Source organism: Leptosomus discolor, chromosome 21, assembly GCF_034619465.1.
Source record: "Leptosomus discolor isolate bLepDis1 chromosome 21, bLepDis1.hap2, whole genome shotgun sequence".
In the NCBI taxonomy this organism is placed as follows: Eukaryota; Metazoa; Chordata; class Aves; order Leptosomiformes; family Leptosomidae; genus Leptosomus; species Leptosomus discolor.
In genome coordinates, this window is record NC_141411.1 from 6,528,671 (window position 1) to 6,551,722 (window position 23,052).

Sequence of the window (23,052 nt, forward strand, 5' to 3'; positions counted from 1 at the left end):
TTTAGCCCTGCTAGCCATTTTTGTACCTGGTTGGTGTTGGTTCAAAACTGTGTCATGATGTGTTTTGGAAAGACATGTTGTGATGTGTTGATTGGCAGGCCTTTCTCAGCTTGGCTGCCAGGATTTGGCAAGTGAGGAAGGGCAAACTGCATCATAAAATTGAGCAGTATTAAGGTCACATTTCCCTTGTGAACTGTAAATAATGAAATTATTTGTCTTTTTCACAGGAGAACCTGTAGTCTGTTGGTTCTGAGCTGAGCAAAGCATCATGACAAGCCACCAGGCAGGTGAGAAAAGAGACACAGCTATGAAAACTATGTGGGGTGCCCCTGAGAATAAGCCCAGCTTGCTTTTCTTGTTTGGCAATTAAGTGTCTGTCTCTCACCACCACAAGGAGAGACACCAGTAACTGGCCCATCAGGTTATATTGACCTTTGCAATAGTGTCTTTCTCATGCCAGATTTAAAAGTTTTATTTGGAACAATAACTGATGTAAAGCATTCTCTATCCAAATCATCGCTAGACCTGTAAGCTGATGTGGCCCTGGATTGCGATCTTCATTGCACATTTTCCCACTTGGGCCCTAGCTTTGCAATAAGTTGGCACAAAATCACAGACCTTAATGCTCCAGCCTTTGGACACACTTACAGCCTATAGTACTAGAACAGATGGGTCCTTTATAGTCCAAGAGGAGCTGAGCAGGAGCAGTTACTGTTCTACAGAGAGGCAATGAAAATTGAGAGGTTGTTTCTAAAGGACAAACATCTTATCTTAATTGGATGTATTTTTCCTTGCCTTTCTAGTAAAATCCTTCAAGAAATCTTCTATCCCAGGAGTTCTTATCACCCAGTTTGTGGATAACATTCCAAATGGATGCAGTACACCTGACTTTGTGCAGAAACCTGTCACTGTGACATTGCAGGAAGGTAAGATTCTTGAAAAACAGTCAAAACCACAGACCTGGAGGGTTGACTCCACATCTCACCTACATGAAACAATTCTAGTCATTAAATCAAGGTAGTTTCTAAAGAGATTTGACTAGATGAGAAAAAAGTGTTGTGTGGCCAAAGTCTTTGCTGTACTGATGAAAATTCTGTCAGTACTGATAGAGGTCTCCTGAGTTTTCACTGGTGTATGCAAGATCAAAATCTGGCTCCTAACGTATACAACAAATCCTGTGACTTCTGCAGAAAGTTCCTGAAGTAAGTATTTTGCAGCAAAAGATTAAACACATTGAAAAAGTTGTGTTTTTTTCCTGTTGAACTAACTTGTATTATGAGTGTTCAGCACTAAAATTAACTGCTTTTTAGTGTAAGATATGCTGACTGCAGATGCTGTTTATGCTGTACTTCTTCAAGAAGCTATATGGATCTTGCATAGAGTACAGAGAAGGCAGCTAATGAGCCGAGACCTAAAATCAATGGGAAGCCTTCCAGCAGTCTCTCTGCACTTTCAGAGAGTTGTTGGTTTGTTTTTTTTTTTTAATTTTTCGGAGTGTTATAGCCTGAGGAGGCCGTATAGCTTCTCTTCCCTCACAAGACTGAACCGTTTTTAGCACCCTGGATTTCAGTGTTGTCATACTCATGTGTTGATTTTCACGAGCAGTGGAGATTTTATGAAGGAGCACAGTGGCCTCTAGTGGTACATCCCTCCTCCTCCTCCACCTTCCTTCCACCTGCAAGTTTCAGGCATGAACCAAGGCGGTGGTCAGTCACCCTGTCTAAATGGTCCAAGTTATTTCATTTACAGCGGGTTCCTCGTAGTTCGTATACAAAATGTTAGGGCATTCAGGTTGGTCACTGTGGAAACTGAATTCAGTGTCTATGCAGATGTGTGATGAATGTCTTTAATTATATCATCATCGCCCCATTGCATGGATTAGCTGATACTCCTAGCCGTGGAGTTGTGTCCTGTGACACTACCTAGTAATAGTACTGCAATCTCAGACAAAGAAGGAAGATGCCTTTTGATAAGAATCTGTTGGCAGGAGCTTGCTGCATCAAATAAATTTTTGGTGGTGACTGCAGAAGGGTGTGGGAAATATTGCAAGACTTTCCGGGGCAAATTTTTAACAGTTGGTCACCTGAAAACCAAAACTGTTGCCAACGAAAGACAGTCATCATTTCTGCCCTGAGATAACTCATCTCCATGTCTATTCCCCTGTGACACTCCCACTTACCTACACGAGTCACTTCTCTGATTTGTTGTTTCTTAGTGTTTCCTATGTCTTTGAAGCCTTTTGGAAGAAAAAGAAAAGGTTTGTACTAGGCAGTGGTAAAGCTGTTGGAGATTTCTGTGGTCATCTGCAGTATGCTCAGGTTCTTAGGGGAGCAGAGGTGAAGGAGAGAGATCACAGGTAAACCCATCCTCTCCTTTCCTGGCCTCTTCGAATAGCAGAGCCTGGTGTTTTTGGAGTGCAAGGTGGTGCCAGGCTAGCAGACAAGGAAGATATTGCAGAAAGATGACACGTAGGGAGTACAGGGGGAAACACCCTACCCTGCACAGGTCCTCCTGGTTGTCGTACAGTCTTGATGTTAAGAGCGTGTTTTCTGAAGTGCGCAGAGGGGATATTTTCTTGTTTCCACCTCCTAATTAATCCAAATTTATCCAAATGAAAAAAAGAGACCAGGAGCTGCAAGTATTCCCAGATGAACTCTACTGATGTCTAGAGACAGGGGACTCCAACACTGTGAGTCCTTTGTTATTCAACATCCTGCCCAGCATGGTCGCAACAAGGGGAGTAGTCTGCAAGAATGGAGAAGCAGCGGGAACTTGTAGGGGAATATGTGTGTGACGAGAATGAGTTTGGGCATTTCATGGCTGTGGTACAAGTAGGGCATACAAGTTGCCTGAAGCAAATCTTGCTGAACTTGCTCTGTCGCCATCGATTTCAGAGGTGATCAGAGGATGTTAGCAGTCACATCTGGCAGGCTACCAGCACATTTTAAAGGCCTTTTGTGATTGAATACAGGCAAACCCTGACATTACTGATGTGGGGAAAGGTAGCCCAGCCTGGACTTGAACTAATAACTGCTTTCTCTTTGACCCTGCCTGAATATTGAGGGAGTTCAAAATCAGACCAAGATACCAAAAAATTGCTCTCTTGGGTATGCGGCTTCTCTATGTGCATGTCTGTGCAATAAAAACATGGGCAGAGACCGTATGTGTCAGTGGCGAATTTTAAAGTTAGTTTTCAAGTAAACTCTTTGAAAGCCGGTGAGTTAGAGTGGAGATTATGTCAGATGTCTTGCAGTAATTTGGGCATTTAATGCAACTTAAACTGGTAATTTAGGCATCTTTTACAGAGAAAACAAAAAGATACAATTATTTTTGAAGAATGTTTCTGCCTAAAACAACAGAGATGGGACACTCTGGGGATAACTCTATTGATAACGTAAGGGGCCTGGCATGAGACTCCTCATAGAATCATTTTGGTTGGAAAAGACCTTTAAGATCATAAAGTCAACCATTATCCTGACACTACCAAGCCCACCACTAAACCATGTCCCTAAGCACCACATCATGTTCAAGCTTGTCTTAAATAACTAATTTCTTGCTTCTTTTCAAAGGTAAAAATGCCGTTTTCAGAGCTGTGGTCAAAGGTGTCCCAGCCCCTGATGTGAAATGGACGCGCATGCAAGGAGGAATGGATGATCCTGAAAAATATGAAATGTTCTTCAATAAAGTTACAAATGAATTCACTCTGAAGGTAAAGATCAAATATTTCAGACAAGACATGTGGAACAGAGAGAGCAATGGAAAGGAAAAACCTGCACTGGGCTGATGTAGGTGTCACCAGATCTGAGATAACACGAAGATAAGGAAAAAAAGGTTTTTAGAGTAATTTAGGGAACAGAAGTAAGATCTGAGATGTCATTGAGTAGCTGTTTTATTAGAAGCTGGAGGAAGGTGCGTGAACTGAACCATAACACGTTGCTGTGAGCTCTTACTATGTTCTTCTTTTTAAGATAAACAATCTCACTGCAAATGACAGTGATTTGTATCGTTGCATTGCTGTGAATGAATATGGGGAAGCTGCATGCTCTGCTGGCCTCAGGATCCTACAAGGTAGGACCGACTGGTTCTGTGTTCCAAAGGTCCTGTGTCCCAAGCAGTTGGCTTTGCTGTCTTCTGGGGGTGGGTGCCCAGAGCGTTGTCTAAGTATCCTGGTGTGAAGGTTTACTTTTCTACTCACTGGGGACTGGAGGTCTTCTGTGACCCCAACTTTGGTGGCTCCGTGACAGTATGAGCTTTAAGGCAAGGGAGAAGAAAAGAGGTGCTGTGATCACTGCACTGGACCATCATCAGACGCTCTGGATTTAGTGTTGAATCAGCTCGATCCTTTCTTTACAATGTTGAATGAATCAGTCTTTTGGGAGGCATCCATCCCACTTCAGATGTCTATGGTGTCCACCTGACTTAGTCCCCTGCTTCCCTTTTTATTCAGTGGAGAGAAAGGGGCACTTTGTGGGTGAAATCTAACTGACCTATTCTTGGAATCTACTTGTGCAGGAGGTGGACTATGTTGGGAGCGTCTATTTCACCTGTGTGCATGTAAAGTAAGTTTAGAAGGCAACTCTCTGCATTTGGCCAGATAATTCTTGCACCTCGCCTCCCCATTGCTAAAACAAGATGTTAATATTTCCTACCATTGCTTAAACCTTAGCTTTATAGAGCAGAAACAGTCTCCTCCACTGTGTAGAGTATCCAGTAAGCACAGAGTTGATTGCAATAGAAATATTGCATTTACAGATGGAGATCACTAAGAGTCAATGTCAGATTGGCAAGGAAATCCAAACTAGGATTTTCTCTTGCGTTGGTAACAGATACAGAGGTTTTGTAGTTCATTGGTTTACTGGTGTTAGTCTGAGTGTTATCTTGTTCATCTCATGGCTTGTTTTTCCTCTGTTTTCTCTTATAAACTATCAGTTGGCTTTAAGAGGAAAGCGAAATATGCCCCTGTTCATCCTGCTGACGGTAAGTTAGAGTTAGATATATGTATGTATAAAATACATAAAATATATATAATTGGGGTGGGGATAGTTAATAGTCCTCTGTCTACCACATTACTACTACCCAAAATTTGTAAAGAATAAAGTAAGAGAAGAGTTAATGAATTTCTAATGTTCTGTCATCTCTTTCTGCTTACTGTCTACCTTTGGGTAAAGTGACGATCTTAGACATGGCTTTGAGCTGTTCTAATTAATGACTCTGGAATCATTAGTGCTAGAAAAGGATTTGGGGATGTCAAATACAGCTGGATCAAACATATTAACACAGCTAGAAAATAATGAGTTTCTACAGTGTCCTCCCCAGAAAGAGTGGAAAGCCCCCTGGGAAGCGATGAGCTTTAATGGCATGCAAAGGGACATGAGCATGGCAGAGAAACCTGGCTCTAAGTTTCATGACAGTTTTTTTGTAAAGTGTGAAAAAATCACCGGAGGTAAACAGCATAGTAGAATGGCCTGTTGGCAGTGGCTATTTTGCATTATCTTCTTTTGGGGGCTGTATTTTACAGTGTTGGGTATCTGAATGCTTGTTATTTCTGCTCCCTTTAATAGATTTAAAGCAGAAGCTTCAGGACCTCAGGAAGCTGCTGAGGAAGCGGTAAGCCTCCGTAATGAAGACCACTGTTACACTTCCTAGATGTTTCTTGATGACAGGGGACAGCTTCATAGATCTTCAGGGCAGCACTTTTTGTTTCCAAAGTTGTTGTGAGACCCAATCTGGAGAGACATAACAGAACAGTTTGCCACTGTCTGTGCGGCTGAGGTAAACACAAGGTACCCACCTCGTTTTGAGGTGTATGTTGCTTTGCACCACGAGATTTTGACTTCAGAGATCTTTTTCTCTGCTTTCCTGTTTTCAGCTCACCAGTAACTTCTCGGCTAAGTGATAAATCTTCATGTAATGGTCTTTCTGGCTAGTCAGGGATGGAGCCCTGGCTCTCAGGTCAACTGCACAGACTGCCGTGTGCACATTGCAGAAACGCCTTCACTTCCCAGGTGGGAGCCTCCAAAGATTGCCTGATGGGAATGATCTCTGCACTGTGCAAAATCCTGAACTCTGCTGAGAAATTACTTGGGAGAGTGCAAGTTGGCCTGGGCCAAACCGTGCCAGTGACTCTGCTGATGATTTAAGAGTGAGGACAACTGCATTAGGGTCTTGCCCTATATGGCTCAGGGCACGACTGTTCCCTGGCAGCATTTAGTTTGTAGGATAGATGCAGAAAACCTGTTCTGGAAGAGTTCCATTCTTTCTAGTCTACATCTACAGGGACAAGTGAACTACAAAAATGATAGAGAGAGAGATGAAAGGGGATTAAGTATAGAAAACAAGACATCTTGTTGTCTGTCAAAATGTCTAGATTTTCTTTTTTTTCCCCCTGGTTCTAAGGGCCCCAGTACAAAAACCAAAACCCTTGGACAAAGAAGCAGTCTGGCAACTGTTGCTACATGCAGATAGGAGAGATTATGAGAAAATCTGTCTGAAATATGGAATTGTTGACTTCCGTGGGATGCTGAGAAAGCTGCAGGAGATGAGGAGGGACACAGAGAGTGAACAAGGAGAGGTAAAATAAACTGAAATCGCTGAAAGCACTGATTTTTAACAAACTGCAGAGTCCTATAGTTCCTCAGTAGCTTCTGAAATCAGGCTAAACCTTCTTAAATTGCTTTCTAGATGAAAATTTTATTGTATGACAGAGAATGATTTATGCCAGTGTTTTAAAGAAGTCCTGCTTCTAACCTCATGCAGATGAAAATGCTATTGACTTTTTTGAAGTTCAATTCATAAATTTTAGGAGATACTGACTGTAGGTTAATGCTTTTATTAAACCACATGGCTAAAATCTGTACTCAGTTGCCTCTGATGTGAATTTGGACCCCAAATTGAAAAGTTATATGCCCAAGAGTCAAAATTGGCCTTCGCATACAGGGGCATGTGGAAGCGTGGACCGATAGTGGTTGCATAATGTGTGAATGACCAGGAGGTACCACGTAAAATATAATATGCCTACAGGAGGAAATTGTGGAAACTTACAGATGCTTCTTCTGTTCACTTATAGTTAGAGGTAGCTCTTTTCTAAGCAGACAGAAAGTAGATTTCACATTAGTTCAACAGCTTAAGAACTCCTGTCAGGGCAGCCTTATCATTTACTAAGTTCTTGTATCTTTCTTTGCAGTTAATACACAGTATCAAAAACTTTAAACACATCAAAGTCAACAAGGAGGGAAAAGCTACCTTCAGTCTGGAAATGGACCTGAAAAACAGCAAGAGCAAAGTTTATCTCCTTAAGGTGAGGGGGCAAGATGAGTTGGCCAGCTCATAGTGGCACTGAAGTCTTCTACAGAAAATGCACGATCTGCTGGGCAGTGGCTGAGAGCAAATAAGCTTCTTAAAGTTGTCTGTCCATTGCAGAACTGTCGATTGGTTAGGAGAGGTGTTGGTGCGGGGGCCCAGGTAGTCTTTGGTGCTGAATATCACTTGGGATTTGTAGATCCAAGTACAGGGGAAACAGTCCGTTTCTGACATCCTTTTGACTTCAAGGGCTCTTCTGGTGAGAGGAAATTCTCAGTGTCTTTCAGGCTGCAGAAATTCTGCAATCTCATATAAGAAAATCAGACTGATTTTATTCACTTTCTTGAGTGTGTTATTCCACTATAATTCACTTCTGTGAAAGAAGATCTCAAGGAAGTAAACCATCTCGTCTGGTTCTGTAGTTACTCTGCTGTGATCCCCAGGTGATCAGCGCTCTGCGTGTTTTTAGGAAAGATACATTTCAGTGAAACTGCAGTTAGTGGCTTTAACACAGGGGAAATGGGGATTCGTTAAAGAGGAGGTCAGACTAACTCTATGAATTTCTGAATCAAATGCATGGCATGAAGTCTGTGCAGCCACAACATGGAGCAGGTAACCCACTACCGATAGGAAAGTGGTGAACTCGCCTGCTTACCCACCTATGAGGATGCTAAAATCTAAGCAAAGAAAGTAATTTGTCTTCAAAGTTACAATAACTGTGTATTAGTTAAGCTTCAAAACCTTATGTGAGCTAACAAACTGCTATTGTTTTGCCTAGTTTGAGAGTCTGATGCTCTGTTCTGTGCAGGACTTAACACACAGGGAATACTACGTGCAGTACATAAACAGTGAGCCCTGTCCACTGCACGTAGTAATAGAGTGTAGACTTCTCTGTTATTCATTTGTATCAATAAGGCGACTGTAGCACCAATTTGGCCTGATTTGTTTGAAATGCCTTCCACTAATTGTGCATTGCTTTTAAGAGTATATTAATTCTCTTCCTAGGATGGTGAGAGGGTCAGATATGGAACGGGGGATGAATACAGAAAGCACTGCCTGAGGCGAATTGGAAAAAGGTATAATTTCATTGTCAACGATGTGCAACCGGAAGATGCAGGCTTGTATCAAGTGAGAGTGGAGGACGTTCCTGTTTTCTCGACTGAACTGGAGGCTGAGTGTAAGGAATTGAGTTAGATGTATGTGATGTGCAACTGCAGCAAGAGATTAGTTTTGGCTGGAAAATATTACCTGGGAGCATATGCAAAGCTCAGCAGTAAAACCTGATAACTATGGAGATTGGTTTTGTCTTGCCAGATAAAGGCTCCTTACATGACAAAGGTGAAAAAGAGCAGGAGGGTGATTATATGATATGGGTGTTGCATTTGTAGTCCGAAGGACCAGGTTCAAGTTTGGCTCTGACTTCTGGATGACAGTGGGAACATTCCTTAACTTACCCCATGCTATAGTTTCCTTTTGTAAGCTCAGAATAATAATTACCAACTCACTACAATTATCATGCTGCTGAAATATATTAATGACTACAGACTATCAGCACATCACAGTGATGTGTGGTATGAATGTCTCAGAAGGTAATAAGGACAAAAATCTACTTTTCTGCTTCTCTGTCCTGTAGAATTGGGCACAGGAGCACATCCCAGTTTTTCCTTTTACTGCTTAAGCCAATGTTCCCAGGCATGGCAAGTGCCTGTCTATCTTCTTCAGCTGCAACAAGTTTCTCTTGGAAGACAGAAGTAGCTCTCTGTTTCCTTTCTATAGCTTTTGATTCTTCCATTGCAGCCATCCCTGTGAGATTTGAGCAGACACTCAGTGATGTGCGTTGCCCTGAGGAAGAAGATGCTGTCTTTAAGTGTGCCCTACGCACACCCTGCTATGATGCTGTGTGGCTACACAAGACCCACCTCCTCGAGGCAAGTGAGAAGCACCAGATCTCCGTAACACCTGACGGTCTGACCCACCAGCTGATTATCAAAAATGTTGTGCCCTCTGACAACGGCATGTACACGCTCGACACTGGACTCTGCTCCTCAAATGCCTGGCTTATTGTGGAGTGTAAGTGTCACTGAATTATTCCCATGGTGTTGGCTTGAGGTGTGTTAACAAAATAATATTCCTCTCACTGCCTGATTGCTCATTGAGGTGATTCTATGCTAAGAAATGAATTGCAGAGCCTTTAGTTTCTAAATTATATTTGGAAAAATGAAGGTCTGGCCAGACCTTTTTTCATATTCAGATGAGACAAATTTTTCCCTTTTTGTTAGTCCTGACAAATCCTATTGGCTTATTTGCTCTACGGCTACTACAAAGTAACATGTTCTCCATCAGTTACCGAAAAATGTTCCATATCTCGACATGTGTTTTTGATGAAGCTGTCACCATGTGAACACAGCATACAGGGGATGAAAGAGCTTTCAATAGTGTTCCATTCTATGCTATCAATATGATTAGATACTATCTTGCTAGATAGTATTTTTCTTTCCAAATTAGAGGTTAAACCCGTTAGAAGAAGCTCAAAGGAGGCTGGGAAGATGGAAAACACTCCTTTCAGTGCAAACACATTAATAGTTAGCTGGCTCATATTTTTTTGCTTCTGAAAGGTAGTTGCTGTGGTTTCTTTTGAGATCCTGCTGCAGCAAAAGGTGGATTCTTTCATAAAGGCTTTTTTGATGACTTTTCAGAAACAGTGCAGGTTTAGTATGACATACAAACGGCCCACTGATTTCATTGAGCCGTTAATGCTCTACAGAAATTATGTCTGGCCTGGAAATCAAACCAATGAGTGACCTGCTCTCAGAAAAGCCTGAATTTTGGATTAATACAAAGCTATTCACAGAACTGGAATCTTTAGTCTTCAGGTTGGCCATCTCTAAAATGCCCGGATTCCAAATGTGCAAGCAGATCAGTAGCAGTGAGATCCTAATTCAAGGGTGGGAACTGATGGCCACTCTGGGTGTGGGATGTTCTGTAACTCCTCCAGGGCTGGAGGGAGAAGGCAGAAGGAACAAATGAGTCCCAGATGCAATCTAAGCCCCTCTAAATTAGACCTGTCATCGTGGAAATTTGCCTTGTTTTTCTGCTTTTTTTGTTTTGTTTGGTTGGGGTTTTTTTAACAAGCAAGTTTCCATTAAAAATAATTGTCTTTTTAACTAAGAAATGTAAAATTACGTCTGAACATGACACTGAAAAAGTTCAGGATTTGAACTGGATTTAAATTTCTTCAAATATATCGTGTTTCTGTGTCCTAAAATGAAACTATAATAAATACTAACACATTTTCTTTGGTTGTTGATACAGTATGTGACTATTGATTGTCTGTTCTTTTTTTTCCCCCTGTGTTTTCCTGTAAATGATGTCTCCTCCAATCAAACAATGCATCTTCAATGCAGATGCCAAAGGAAAGAGGAGACAGAATGAAGGAGGTGAAAGAGAGAAATCTGAGTGGCTGAAAGAAACATTGCCAGATAAAGACAGGGCTAAGAAACTTCGATGCGGAGAATATGTTGATGATGAAGATCATCTTATGGACACTGGCATGGAAGAGGATGCCTTGTACAGAAATAGTCGAGGTGGCAGTCAAGGCCACTCCACTGATGTTGATGGAAGCCATAGGTTTTTGGGAAAAGATGGGCTGCAGGGAGCCCACAAAAATGGAAGGATGGGCTTTGGGCAGTTTTCTGGAGCAGACCTAGATGGAGACTCGGTGTCAAATGATGGTAGAAACTTTGGATTAAAAGGCTTAGGAGGCAAAAGTGAATTAAGACCTTTCCGTGGCAAGGATTCTATGACAGGCAGAGCAGATGGGGATGGATTAGGAGGAACAGGTGAATGTTATTCTGTGGATGGCAGAAATGATGGTATGACAGATGCTGTTAACGTTGACATGGACGATGGAGAAGGTGTGGGCTCTCAGCATGACAAGGGTGGTAAATTAGGTGATACTAGTTACAGAGCTGGCTTTGGGGGTGTTGGGAGATTAGGTGCTACTGATGGAAGTTCTGTGGTAGATGGACTTGATCCTGATTCAAGCAAAGTGGGAGATGGTAAGGGTGGTAGGGGTGAGCTCTTCAGCAGGACTAGTCCAGGGACCGGAGCTAAAAAGAATGCTGCTGGTACTGAAATTGCAAGAGGAATGAGGTCCCCCTATGGCAAGGATGGTCTGCCAACTGTAGCAGATAGGAAAGGAGCAAGTGTAAACAGAGGACAAACAGAGACTCCCTATAGCAAGGATGGCCTGACACTTCAAGCTGGCAGTCATCTAACTCAGTCAGGAAGGTCTGGCTTGCTGTATGGCCAAGGTGGTCTTCCAACTGGCGATGGGGATATATCTGGTGCAGGTGGCAGTTCCATACGGGAAATGGAGGCTTTCTATGGTTCAGATGGTCGGCCACTTAGAGCAGGTGTTGATGATGCCAGTATAGCTAGTGAAGGGGCAATTGGGTCTCCCTATGGAACGGATGGTCTTCCAGCTGGAGCAGGCATTCGTGGTGCTGCTGCAGGGGGAGTTGGGTCTCCCTATGGAAAGGATGGTCTCCCAGTTGGAGTAGGTGTTGGTGGTGCGGGTGTAGCTGGTGCAGGAGGGGTTGGGTCACCCTATGGAAAGGATGGTCTGCCGGTTGGGGCGGGCATTGGTGGTGCTGGTGTAGCTGGTGCAGGGGGCATGGGGTATCCATATGCAAGGGACGGTCTCCCATCTGGAGCAGGTGTTGGTGTGGCTGCAGTTGGTGAGTTTGGAGGTGTTGGATCTACCTATGGAAAGGATGGACTCCCAGTTGGGTCTGGTGTTGCTGGTGCTGGTGTTGCTGGTGCACGGGGAGTTGGTTATCCCTATGGAAAGGATGGTCTCCCAGTTGGGGCTGGTGTTGGTGCTGGTGTTGCTGGTGAAGGGGCTATTGGGTCTCCCTATGGAAAGGATGGTCTCCCAGCTGGGGATGGTGTTGGTGTAGCTGGTGTTGCTGGTGCAGTGGGAGTTGGTTCTCCCTATGGAAAGGATGGTCTGCCAGTTGGGGCTGGCATGGGTGGTGCTGGTGTTGCTGGTGCAGGAGGAGTTGGTTCTCCCTATGGAAAGGATGGTCTGCCAGTTGGGGCTGGCATTGGTGGTGCTGGTGTTGCTGGTGCAGTGGGAGTTGGTTCTCCCTATGGAAAGGATGGTCTGCCAGTTGGGGTTGGCATAGGTGGTGCTGGCATAGCTGGTGCAGGGGGAGTTGGATCACATTATGGAAAGGATAGTCTCCCAGCTGGAGCTGGTTTTGGTGTTCCTGGGGCAGCTGGTGCAGGGGGAGTTGGTTCTCCCTATGGAAAGGATGGTCTCCCAGTTGGGGCTGGCATTGGTAGTGCTGGTGCAGCTGATGCAGGGGGAGTTGGGTCACCCTATGGAAAAGATGGTCTGCCAGTTGGGGTTGGCATGGGTGGTGCTGGGATAGCTGGTGCAGGGGGAGTTGGTTCTCCCTATGGAAAGGGTGGTCTCCCAGTTGGAGTAGGTGTTGGTGCTGGTGTAGCTGATGCAGGGAGAGTTGGATCTACCTATGGAAAGGATGGTCTCCCGGCTGGTGCAGGTGTTGGTGCTGGTGTTGCTGGTGCAGTGGGAGCTGGGTCTCCCTATGGAAAGGATGGTCTGCCAGTTGGGGCTGGCATTGGTGGTGCTGGTGTTGCTGGTGCAGGGGGAGTTAGTTCTCCCTATGGAAAGGATGGTCTCCCAGTTGGGGCTGGCATGGGTGGTGCTGGTGTTGCTGGTGCAGGGGGCGTTGGGTCTTCCTATGGAAAGGATGGTCTCCCAGTTGGGGCTGGCATGGGTGGTGCTGGTGCAGGAGGAGTTGGTTCTCCCTATGGAAAGGATGGTCTGACATTTGGGGCTGGCATGGGTGGTGCTGGTGTTGCTGGTGCAGGGGTCGCTGGGTATCCCCATGGAAAGGATGGTCTGCCAGTTGGGGCTGGCATGGGTGGTGCTGGTGTTGCTGGTGCAGGGGGAGTTGGTTCTCCCTATGGAAAGGATGGTCTGCCAGTTGGGGCTGGCATTGGTGGTGCTGGTGTTGCTGGTGCAGGGGGAGTTGGTTCTCCCTATGGAAAGGATGGTCTGCCAGTTGGGGCTGGCATGGGTGGTGCTGGTGTTGCTGGTGCAGGGGGAGTTGGTTCTCCCTATGGAAAGGATGGTCTGCCAGTTGGGGCTGGCATTGGTGGTGCTGGTGTTGCTGGTGCAGGGGGAGTTGGTTCTCCCTATGGAAAGGATGGTCTGCCAGTTGGGGCTGGCATGGGTGGTGCTGGTGTTGCTGGTGCAGGGGGAGTTGGTTCTCCCTATGGAAAGGATGGTCTGCCAGTTGGGGCTGGCATGGGTCTTGCTGGTGTTGCTGGTGCAGGGGTTGCTGGGTATCCCCATGGAAAGGATGGTCTGCCAGTTGGGGCTGGCATGGGTGGTGCTGGTGCAGGGGGAGTTGGTTCTCCCTATGGAAAGGATGGTCTGCCAGTTGGGTCTGGCATGGGTGGTGCTGGTGTTGCTGGTGCAGGGGGAGTTGGTTCTCCCTATGGAAAGGATGGTCTGCCAGTTGGGACTGGCATGGGTGGTGCTGGTGTTGCTGGTGCAGGGGGAGTTGGTTCTCCCTATGGAAAGGATGGTCTGCCAGTTGGGGCTGGCATGGGTGTTGCTGGTGCAGGAGGAGTTGGTTCTCCCTATGGAAAGGATGGTCTGCCAGTTGGGGCTGGCATGGGTGGTGCTGGTATTGCTGGTGCAGGGGGAGTTGGTTCTCCCTATGGAAAGGATGGTTTGCCAGTTGGGGTTGGCATGGGTGGTGCTGGTGTTGCTGGTGCAGGGGGAGTTGGTTCTCCCTATGGAAAGGATGGTCTGCCAGTTGGGGCTGGCATGGGTGGTGCTGGTGCAGGGGGAGTTGGTTCTCCCTATGGAAAGGATGGTCTGCCAGTTGGGGCTGGCATGGGTGGTGCTGGTGTTGCTGGTGCAGGGGTTGCTGGGTATCCCCATGGAAAGGATGGTCTGCCAGTTGGGGCTGGCATGGGTGGTGCTGGTGTTGCTGGTGCAGGGGGAATTGGTTCTCCCTATGGAAAGGATGGTCTGCCAGTTGGGGCTGGCATGGGTGGTGCTGGTGTTGCTGGTGCAGGGGGAGTTGGTTCTCCCTATGGAAAGGATGGTCTGCCAGTTGGGGCTGGCATTGGTGGTGCTGGTGTTGCTGGTGCAGGGGGAGTTGGTTCTCCCTATGGAAAGGATGGTCTCCCAGTTGGGGCTGGCATGGGTGGTGCTGGTGAAGGAGGAGTTGGTTCTCCCTATGGAAAGGATGGTCTGCCAGTTGGGGCTGGCATGGGTGGTGCTGGTATTGCTGGTGCAGGGGGAGTTGGTTCTCCCTATGGAAAGGATGGTTTGCCAGTTGGGGTTGGCATGGGTGGTGCTGGTGTTGCTGGTGCAGGGGGAGTTGGTTCTCCCTATGGAAAGGATGGTCTGCCAGTTGGGGCTGGCATGGGTGGTGCTGGTGCAGGAGGAGTTGGTTCTCCCTATGGAAAGGATGGTCTGCCAGTTGGGGCTGGCATGGGTGGTGCTGGTGTTGCTGGTGCAGGGGGAGTTGGTTCTCCCTATGGAAAGGATGGTTTGCCAGTTGGGGTTGGCATGGGTGGTGCTGGTGTTGCTGGTGCAGGGGGAGTTGGTTCTCCCTATGGAAAGGATGGTCTGCCAGTTGGGGCTGGCATGGGTGGTGCTGGTGCAGGAGGAGTTGGTTCTCCCTATGGAAAGGATGGTCTGCCAGTTGGGGCTGGCATGGGTGGTGCTGGTGTTGCTGGTTCAGGGGGAGTTGGTTCTCCCTATGGAAAGGATGGTCTGCCAGTTGGGGCTGGCATGGGTGGTGCTGGTGCAGGGGGAGTTGGTTCTCCCTATGGAAAGGATGGTCTCCCAGTTGGGGCTGGCATGGGTGGTGCTGGTGAAGGAGGAGTTGGTTCTTCCTATGGAAAGAATGGTCTGCCAGTTGGGGCTGGCATGGGTGGTGCTGGTGTTGCTGGTGCAGGGGGAGTTGGATCTCCCTATGGAAAGGATGGTCTGCCAGTTGGGGCTGGCATGGGTGGTGCTGGTGTTGCTGGTGCAGGGGGAGTTGGTTCTCCCTGTGGAAAGGATGGTCTGCCAGTTGGGGCTGGCATGGGTGGTGCTGGTGCAGGGGGAGTTGGTTCTCCCTATGGAAAGGATGGTCTGCCAGTTGGGGCTGGCATGGGTGGTGCTGGTGCAGGAGGTGTTGGTTCTCCCTATGGAAAGGATAGTCTGCCAGTTGGGTCTGGCATGGGGGGTGCTGGTGTTTCTGGTGCAGGGGGCGTTGGGTCTGCCTATGGAAAGGATGGTCTGCCAGTTGGGGCTGGCATGGGTGGTGCTGGTGTTGCTGGTGCAGGGGTTGCTGGGTATCCCCATGGAAAGGATGGTCTGCCAGTTGGGGCTGGCATGGGTGGTGCTGGTGTTGCTGGTGCAGGGGGAATTGGTTCTCCCTATGGAAAGGATGGTCTGCCAGTTGGGGCTGGCATGGGTGGTGCTGGTGTTGCTGGTGCAGGGGGAGTTGGTTCTCCCTATGGAAAGGATGGTCTGCCAGTTGGGGCTGGCATTGGTGGTGCTGGTGTTGCTGGTGCAGGGGGAGTTGGTTCTCCCTATGGAAAGGATGGTCTCCCAGTTGGGGCTGGCATGGGTGGTGCTGGTGAAGGAGGAGTTGGTTCTCCCTATGGAAAGGATGGTCTGCCAGTTGGGGCTGGCATGGGTGGTGCTCGTGTTGCTGGTGCAGGGGGAGTTGGTTCTCCCTATGGAAAGGATGGTCTGCCAGTTGGGGTTGGCATTGGTGGTGCTGGTGTTGCTGGTTCAGGGGGAGTTGGTTCTCCCTATGGAAAGGATGGTCTGCCAGTTGGGGCTGGCATGGGTGGTGCTGGTGTTGCTGGTGCAGGGGGAGTTGGGTCTCTCCATGGAAAAGACGGTCTTCCAGTTGGAATGGGAGCTGGAGCTAGTACTCTTGTTGGTGATTTTGGATCTTCTTATGGAATGGGTGGTGTCTCATCAGGGCCTGGGGCTGGTGTAGTTGGTGCAAGGGGCTTTGGTTCTTTCTATGAAAAGGATGCTCTTCCATCTGGGGCTGTGGCAGGAGCTGCTCATTTTCCTTCTGGAGGTGAAGAACCAATGGGCTCTCGCCCTGGCAGGGACGCTACGCTGAGCAGAGGCCAAGGATATGTAGGTCGAGCAGGAGGAGATGGCTTTTCCTCAGAGGGCAGTGGTGTCTGTGGCTCTGCAATACGGGGGGCTGGGTCTGCCTATGGCAAGGACAGTGGGTCAGCTGCAGCCAGGGCTGGTGTGGGTGGTGTTGGTAGGTTGGGAGGTGATGAAAGGGAGTTGCATTCAGTCCGTGGTAAGGAAGGTGTGGTAGGTGGCGTTGGACATGGTGGTGAATATGGGCTGAATTCACATCCTGGCAAATCTTCTACGGGAAAGGAGACTGGAAAGGGCACTGCCAGTGATTTCAGAGGATCAGGGAGCAAAGGTCCATCTGATGACAGAGATTCACTTTCAGGTCAAGGAGATGCCAGAGGTGAGGGCAGAGATTTAGGACGGTTAGGCTCTCTTTATGGCAAAAATTCTGCCTTTGGAGGGGCAGGGAGTAAATCCCATAATAGATCTGTTGATGGGAGGAATTCACGTGGTTTTGGTCAAAGTTCTTTGGATCATGGTCAGATGTCAGATCTTTATGGCGGACCTCCTTCAATAAACCAGAGAAAACAGGAACCCGACCTTGATATTAAAGCGAATGATTTCTTGACGAATATGGAAAGTGTGGGAAAAAGAAGACGTTATTGCCTAGATGATCTGAAAGGTACGTGTTTAACCGATGACTTCTGTATTGCTGGTCTTTGCGTTTCGATACTTACATTCCCAATCCTGGAGAGAAGTTGAATCTTATGGTTTAGACGAATGAAGCTATATGTAGAAATTTGATTACACCGCAATCCATTCCTGATTCTACCACTGATTTGCTGTTTGACCTTACATATTTTGTTCAGATCAAACTGCATTAAAAGTCTAAATTATCTTTGTTTAAATTATCTAGAACAGGTGTCAACTGTTCATTCAAATAAATGATTCAGATCCATGTGGAACAGACTTCAGTTCACAATCACACTAGTTCCCATATAGTTTCAAGGAATATGGCCATATTTCTTTGCTATTGTTCCAATTTAAAACTAATCGTTTCACTTTATTTGTTTTAACACCTAGTACAAAGATCTGCGTTTTTCCAAGTTCTGGGAACAAACCTGTGCCTGCTCATATTGGATTAATAAGCACATCGAGCCTAATGTAAAGAGCTCTTTTCTCTTGTAGCATCAGAAGTAATAAGGTGTTGCATATAGTAAAAGGAGAATAATGTGTATGCAGGCATTTGGCTAAGACCAGTGACTACACTAGCAAGATGATAATGTGAAAATTGTAAAAGTTTGAAACTTCAAATATATAACCAAAGGGGAATATTTGCCTAATGGAATTGCTGACAAGTTAGAAATTATCAAGGCAAACAAAACATAAATATAAATAAGGAAGTAAACCCAGCAAAATGGGAGTTACTGGGGAAGGAGGTGGGGTGTTTATTAGAGAGAGGATGAGTATGTTAATGGAGAAGAGCTTGGGAAGGGAAAGAGGAATACAGGGGGTAGAGAATAGTGTGACTTGGGTCTGTTTAGGGGGGAAGTGGCTGGGCAGCCCTGCATCTGGTCAATGCAGAAGAAACGAACGATGAAGTAGTACATCCTGAAGTAGCCTATTTTTTCCCACTGGCCGTAGAGGGAGGCAAGACAATTAGTGTAGATTTAAAGTAGCAAATCTGTAGATGGATAATCTGGTTTGTGATGAATCCATTGCCCATTAGGTTGATGTTAAGACTACATGGTATGCAGGCCAGCTGGCGTGTCCCTTCAGTGCAATGAATTTAGGCCAGCTGGCCCACAGTGTTGTGGTACAAAAGCCTGCCATAAGCACAGTATGCATATTTTTTAAAAAGATCTCTTTTCTCCTCACGTGCACGTCCGTTTTCATCTATACATTTCTATCAGTGTAACACAGAGTTAGCATCCTTTCAACATTTTCTTTTCTGAATGTCCAGCACCACGCTGCCATCTCAACAAACACTTACTTGATGTCAGAGTCGTGAAAGGGGAACCAGCTGAGCTGTCTTGCACTGTCAGTAAGCATGAAGTGACAGGAACCTGGTTTAAAGATGGATTAAAGGTAGGTGTCCTCTAGCTACTGTTTTCCTCAGTTAGCAATGGTTTACTCTCTGCCTCTACCTCTTACTAAGTGTTGTGTCAAGGTGTCCTTCCCTCTGCCAGTCTGAGTATGGCCTTGGAAAGATTCTGCGGGAGCCTGTTGATAATAAAATTCTGGATAGAAACGCAGCAAGATTTCTCCCCCTTCCTGCTACAACAGGAGGCTTTGTGTTTTCCATTCTTTTACACGGGTGTAGATGGTGTGGGTCTCTTCCTGGCAATGCAATCCTTTTTCTTTTCCTTGGTGAATGAGAGAAATATGCAAAAAGCAAGGGAAAAATCTTCAAAGGGTCCTTCAGACAGGCATAACACGAAGAGTGCTCTTTCAAACTAGTGCTTAAGGTCAAGCATAAATGTCATATTCTCTGTTTCAAAGAGTAATTCTAGCCTGTGGGATCCAGATGATACTGTAGGAATTCTGAGGTGTCATACTTGAGCATGGGCCAAAGTTTCTGTCATTAAGAATAGAAAGAGAGAGCTTGGAGATTTTACCAAAAAATATTTTAATGGACTCCGAATCAAATCTTTGTGGGGAATATGTTGATAATGCTTATACGCAATGTTACCAGATAAGTAATCCAGAATATTATTTTAATTAAACATGTGTGTCATTCATAAGTCTTTTCAATTACATTTCAAATTTTTGTCTGTCCAGTTTAAGTTTGGATTGGCCTTTTTTTCCCTTTTTTTTTTTTTAAGAATGGATCTTTGTGTTTCACCTTGTAGTTAAAAAGCATGGATGGAGTCTCTCTTGAAAAGGAAGGTCTAGTCCACAAGCTGATTATTGACAAAGTAGAAGACATTCATGCTGGGAAATACAGGTTTGAAGGTGGAGATATAAAAACTGAAGCTTCAATTTTTGTTGAAGGTGAGTCTATTCGAACAACCAATGCAGCACGCTAACCCTGATGTGCTTTAAACGTCACACATTTTCTCAGATACCTATAGTTGGGTATTGAGACAACTTTATAATAAAGAATGACCATGTAAATAGGAGATAGTTTTTGTACAGGTTGGTGCATTTTGTGTTAAAAAATTTAACTAGGGAGCCTTCCTAAATAGCTTCTACTATTAACTCAAAGATTTTGGGGTGCGAATAACACTTTACCAGACCAAAATCTTCATTCTTGTGTTTAGTGTATTGCTTATGAGAAATTTGCTCCAGTGAAAAGGACGGTATGATGCCACAAATACTTTGTGATAATTATCCTGTAGCAAAGTACATGTATGTATATGAAGCACTGAGCACGCAACTAAAGCTGAAGGTCCAAAAGTTGTGAGCTTCTAAACATTATGGCAGCATCATGAGGGAAGCCCTTCCCTCCAAGGTGAGCCTTTTCCTCTTTGAATTGCAGTTTTTAATGACCTTATATCACCTGCTTAGATCCTCCACAGGTTGACAAAGTTCTCCTCAAAAACTTAACAAGTGTTCCTACTGTGGCCAAGGCAGGCCAGCAAGTGAAGATCAAGATCCCTTTTGAGGGCCGGCTGCCAATCAGAGCATCATGGCTGAAGGACAGAATGGAGCTAGCGGATGACACAAGGATTCGTATTGATAAAACAGAGACCTTTACCATGCTGACAATCTCCAGCAGTGAGAGAAAGGACTGTGGGGATTACAAAGTCAGGCTGAAGAATGACAGTGGGGTCCTGGAGATCAACTTAAAGCTTGTGGTAATAGGTAAGAGCCCCGTAACGTCCGTCTGGCTTTCATTGTAAAGCTCAGGCAAGGGAACAGATTAAAACTGGTGACAATCTTGTTTAGCACTACTGGGTATTCCAAGATGTGCAAGACTATGTAATTTCCACTAGGTCAGGGTAGAAGCAAAGATTGTTGACGTGTTTCTTGCCCTTTAGTACAAGGTGACACAATCTAGTTCAGTTTTGCACGGCCTCAGCAGCTGAGTTTTGAATGTTGGGTGACTGTGGGAGATGGGACTATGTGCCACAGGCAAATCTGAAATAGATTATCAAGGCCAAATTCAGCCCTACAATAAAAGTCTGTGCTCTTTTGAAAGACCAGAAGTGGTGTTCTTCCTTATAAGCAAGCTGAGTTGATGCAGTGCTTATGAGAAAAATTAGCCCAAGGAGCAAGGGACTGGCTTTCCACCTACCCACCTCAAAAGTTAGAAGAGAGGAAGTTTTGAAGATGCAATTTATGTGCCCGGCCCTCATTCTGCAACTATGCATGCATTCCATCAGAAACTGAGTCTTCCAGCTGGTGACCAAGAGACAGTGTTTGCTCCAAACCCAGGAGCACCTCTGGGTCTGGAGCCACCTTGTAGTCTCTCTGTGTTGATCTTTTCAGACAAACCACAGCCACCTGCAGGACCCATTAAAATTGTAGAAAGCTCTGCAAATGACATCACCATTCAGTGGAAGCCCCCAAAGGATGATGGGGGAAAAGCAGTGCAAAGGTACATTGTCGAGAGACAGCAGGTAGGCAAGAATGACTGGGTGACTTTGGGAGAAACCCCCAGGAGCTGTACTACCTTCACTACTAACAAAGTGGAACAAGACATGAGCTACTACTTCAGGGTGAAAGCTGTGAATGCCGAGGGAACCAGTGACCCATTGGAATCAGATGAAGTGAAGGCTGTCAGTAAAGGTAAGGGAGAAGTTTTCATAATTATGTTTGACAACCATCTGGGAAATTCATTATCAAAGCTGACATCAAAGAAAACTTGCTGCATTTTGGATATTGCCTACAGATCTAAACTTGAATTATGGCTATGAAGTCTTCATACCGATCTGTGGAGATTGCACATCAAGACTGGAAGTTAATTGTAGGCTTTGGTCATTCTGAGTGAGACAGTGTTACGTTCTCAGCTATGCTCCATTCTGAACTGGAAAGCACGTTTCGTGGGGGAAATGCAATTTGCATCAAGATCAGAGAAAATTTTTCCCGGGATGGCTACAAAGGCAACTTAGCTTAACTCCATAGGCGAAGGAGTGTCTCTGTGTGGCGTTTTTCAGCATGACCACTTCATTCCCCTGATTTCCAAACAACTAATTTATTCTTTGTCCTTCAATAAGTTTAAATACTAGAACAGTTTGGCCATGAGCATGAATGTAGCACTAGAGAGAAAGCAATGCTTTACTCTATTTCTAATTTTCTTCTTTCTACGTTCTCTTTCTCATGATTATGAGAAGCCCTGTATTTTGAATGCCTTAGCATAGGGCTAAGAAACTCCATTCCATTTCCAGTTTCTGTCATTAAAAGCAAGAATAATGCTGACTTTTCCTACCATGTGAGAATGACATGCCTCACTCCGTAGGCTGCCGGTGGAATTGTCAGTCATTATGACAGCAGGTCATTCATAAAAACAAAATTCAGGAGCAGGGGTCCATACTGGATCCTGTTTGTGTGGGGAATAGGATACACAGCTTCAGGTCTCAGTCAGGTTTTCAAAACCCATCCATGTGAATACTTCAGGGAAACTGGAAGAGGAAATGACACAGAACACTCTCTTACGTTGCAATAAAAATACACCTGCTAATAATGAAACACCAATCTCTTTCTAGCTTCACCTGGTGCTCCAGATCCCCCTGAGATTGTCAGTGCCAGCAGAGGCACCATCACGATATCCTGGAAAGCACCTCGTAAAACTGGCAGTTCCCGAATTGTGGGATACATTGTTCAAAAACGCAAGAGTGGTACCATGACCTGGCTGCCAGTCAACAATGTGCCTATAGCAGGTAGGTACCTTAAATCCTGGAACAGACTGGAAGACTTGAAAAAGGAAAAAAGGTCAGCTGGCTCAGGAGCTGCTCAGGATCTTATGCCTTTTCACATCAGTGTTTTTCCTCTTGAATTCTTGAGCTGCTGACTGTCTCCGTTGCAACCATATCACCCCTGTCTGAAGTTTTATCTGCTTTCACAGCTCTAGTGTATATATTTTCTCACAACTACATTTTTTTACAACTAAGGTTTACCATGGCTGTGCCATAGCAAAGCCAGGTCTTGGATTTATGTAGAGCTGAATGACTGGGAGGAGGATTATGTTTTAGGTTGTGAGCAAGCATATGGCTGGAGAAGAGTGCAGAGAAGCTCGCTGCTGCATCCTGGGACATAGCTCCTCTATAGATAACCTGACGTCTTCAATTTCTGGAACCAAAGTTTTCACTTCCCATGCAGAACTACTGTCCTTGTTGCACTAGGAACTTGTCAGACAGGAATTTATAAATGCAAGGAATATAAAGAAACCCAAGTAATGTGTATGAGCTCCAAAATGTGTTTTGGCTATAGCTAGCATATAGTGCAAGCTAAGACTTCTTCCAGTATAGAAGAGTTTAGGATTATCTCATAAGGAAAAGTAGTATTTATCCTTTCTCTAACTTAATATTCTCAAGTACTGTTTGATTTGAAAGGGAATACAATGAACCCATCTCAGAAATACACGTACACTTGGCTAGGGAAGGTCAGGGGAATCAGCGACAGCATTTATACATGGCTCCTGAGAATTGTTC

The 23,052-nt window shown here is 45.5% G+C and overlaps 1 protein-coding gene across 1 annotated transcript in view; it reads left to right on the forward strand.

Annotated features, from left to right (window-relative positions):
• The first annotated feature begins 268 nt into the window (after positions 1-268).
• IGFN1 (immunoglobulin like and fibronectin type III domain containing 1) overlaps positions 269-23,052 on the forward strand; it is a 28,088-nt gene continuing 5,304 nt past the window's right edge. Inside the window, exons 1-22 of the mRNA XM_086476665.1 lie at positions 269-287; positions 804-926; positions 3,570-3,709; positions 3,969-4,068; positions 4,930-4,977; positions 5,562-5,607; positions 6,397-6,571; positions 7,184-7,297; positions 8,305-8,476; positions 9,097-9,369; positions 10,704-11,714; positions 11,862-11,963; positions 12,357-12,419; positions 13,278-13,583; positions 14,265-15,383; positions 15,840-16,102; positions 16,388-17,138; positions 18,420-18,544; positions 19,309-19,450; positions 19,967-20,263; positions 20,891-21,190; positions 22,108-22,281. Of these exons, the coding sequence (XP_086332791.1) occupies positions 269-287; positions 804-926; positions 3,570-3,709; positions 3,969-4,068; positions 4,930-4,977; positions 5,562-5,607; positions 6,397-6,571; positions 7,184-7,297; positions 8,305-8,476; positions 9,097-9,369; positions 10,704-11,714; positions 11,862-11,963; positions 12,357-12,419; positions 13,278-13,583; positions 14,265-15,383; positions 15,840-16,102; positions 16,388-17,138; positions 18,420-18,544; positions 19,309-19,450; positions 19,967-20,263; positions 20,891-21,190; positions 22,108-22,281 (5,863 nt within the window). The remainder of the gene's footprint in view (positions 288-803; positions 927-3,569; positions 3,710-3,968; positions 4,069-4,929; positions 4,978-5,561; positions 5,608-6,396; positions 6,572-7,183; positions 7,298-8,304; positions 8,477-9,096; positions 9,370-10,703; positions 11,715-11,861; positions 11,964-12,356; positions 12,420-13,277; positions 13,584-14,264; positions 15,384-15,839; positions 16,103-16,387; positions 17,139-18,419; positions 18,545-19,308; positions 19,451-19,966; positions 20,264-20,890; positions 21,191-22,107; positions 22,282-23,052) is intronic.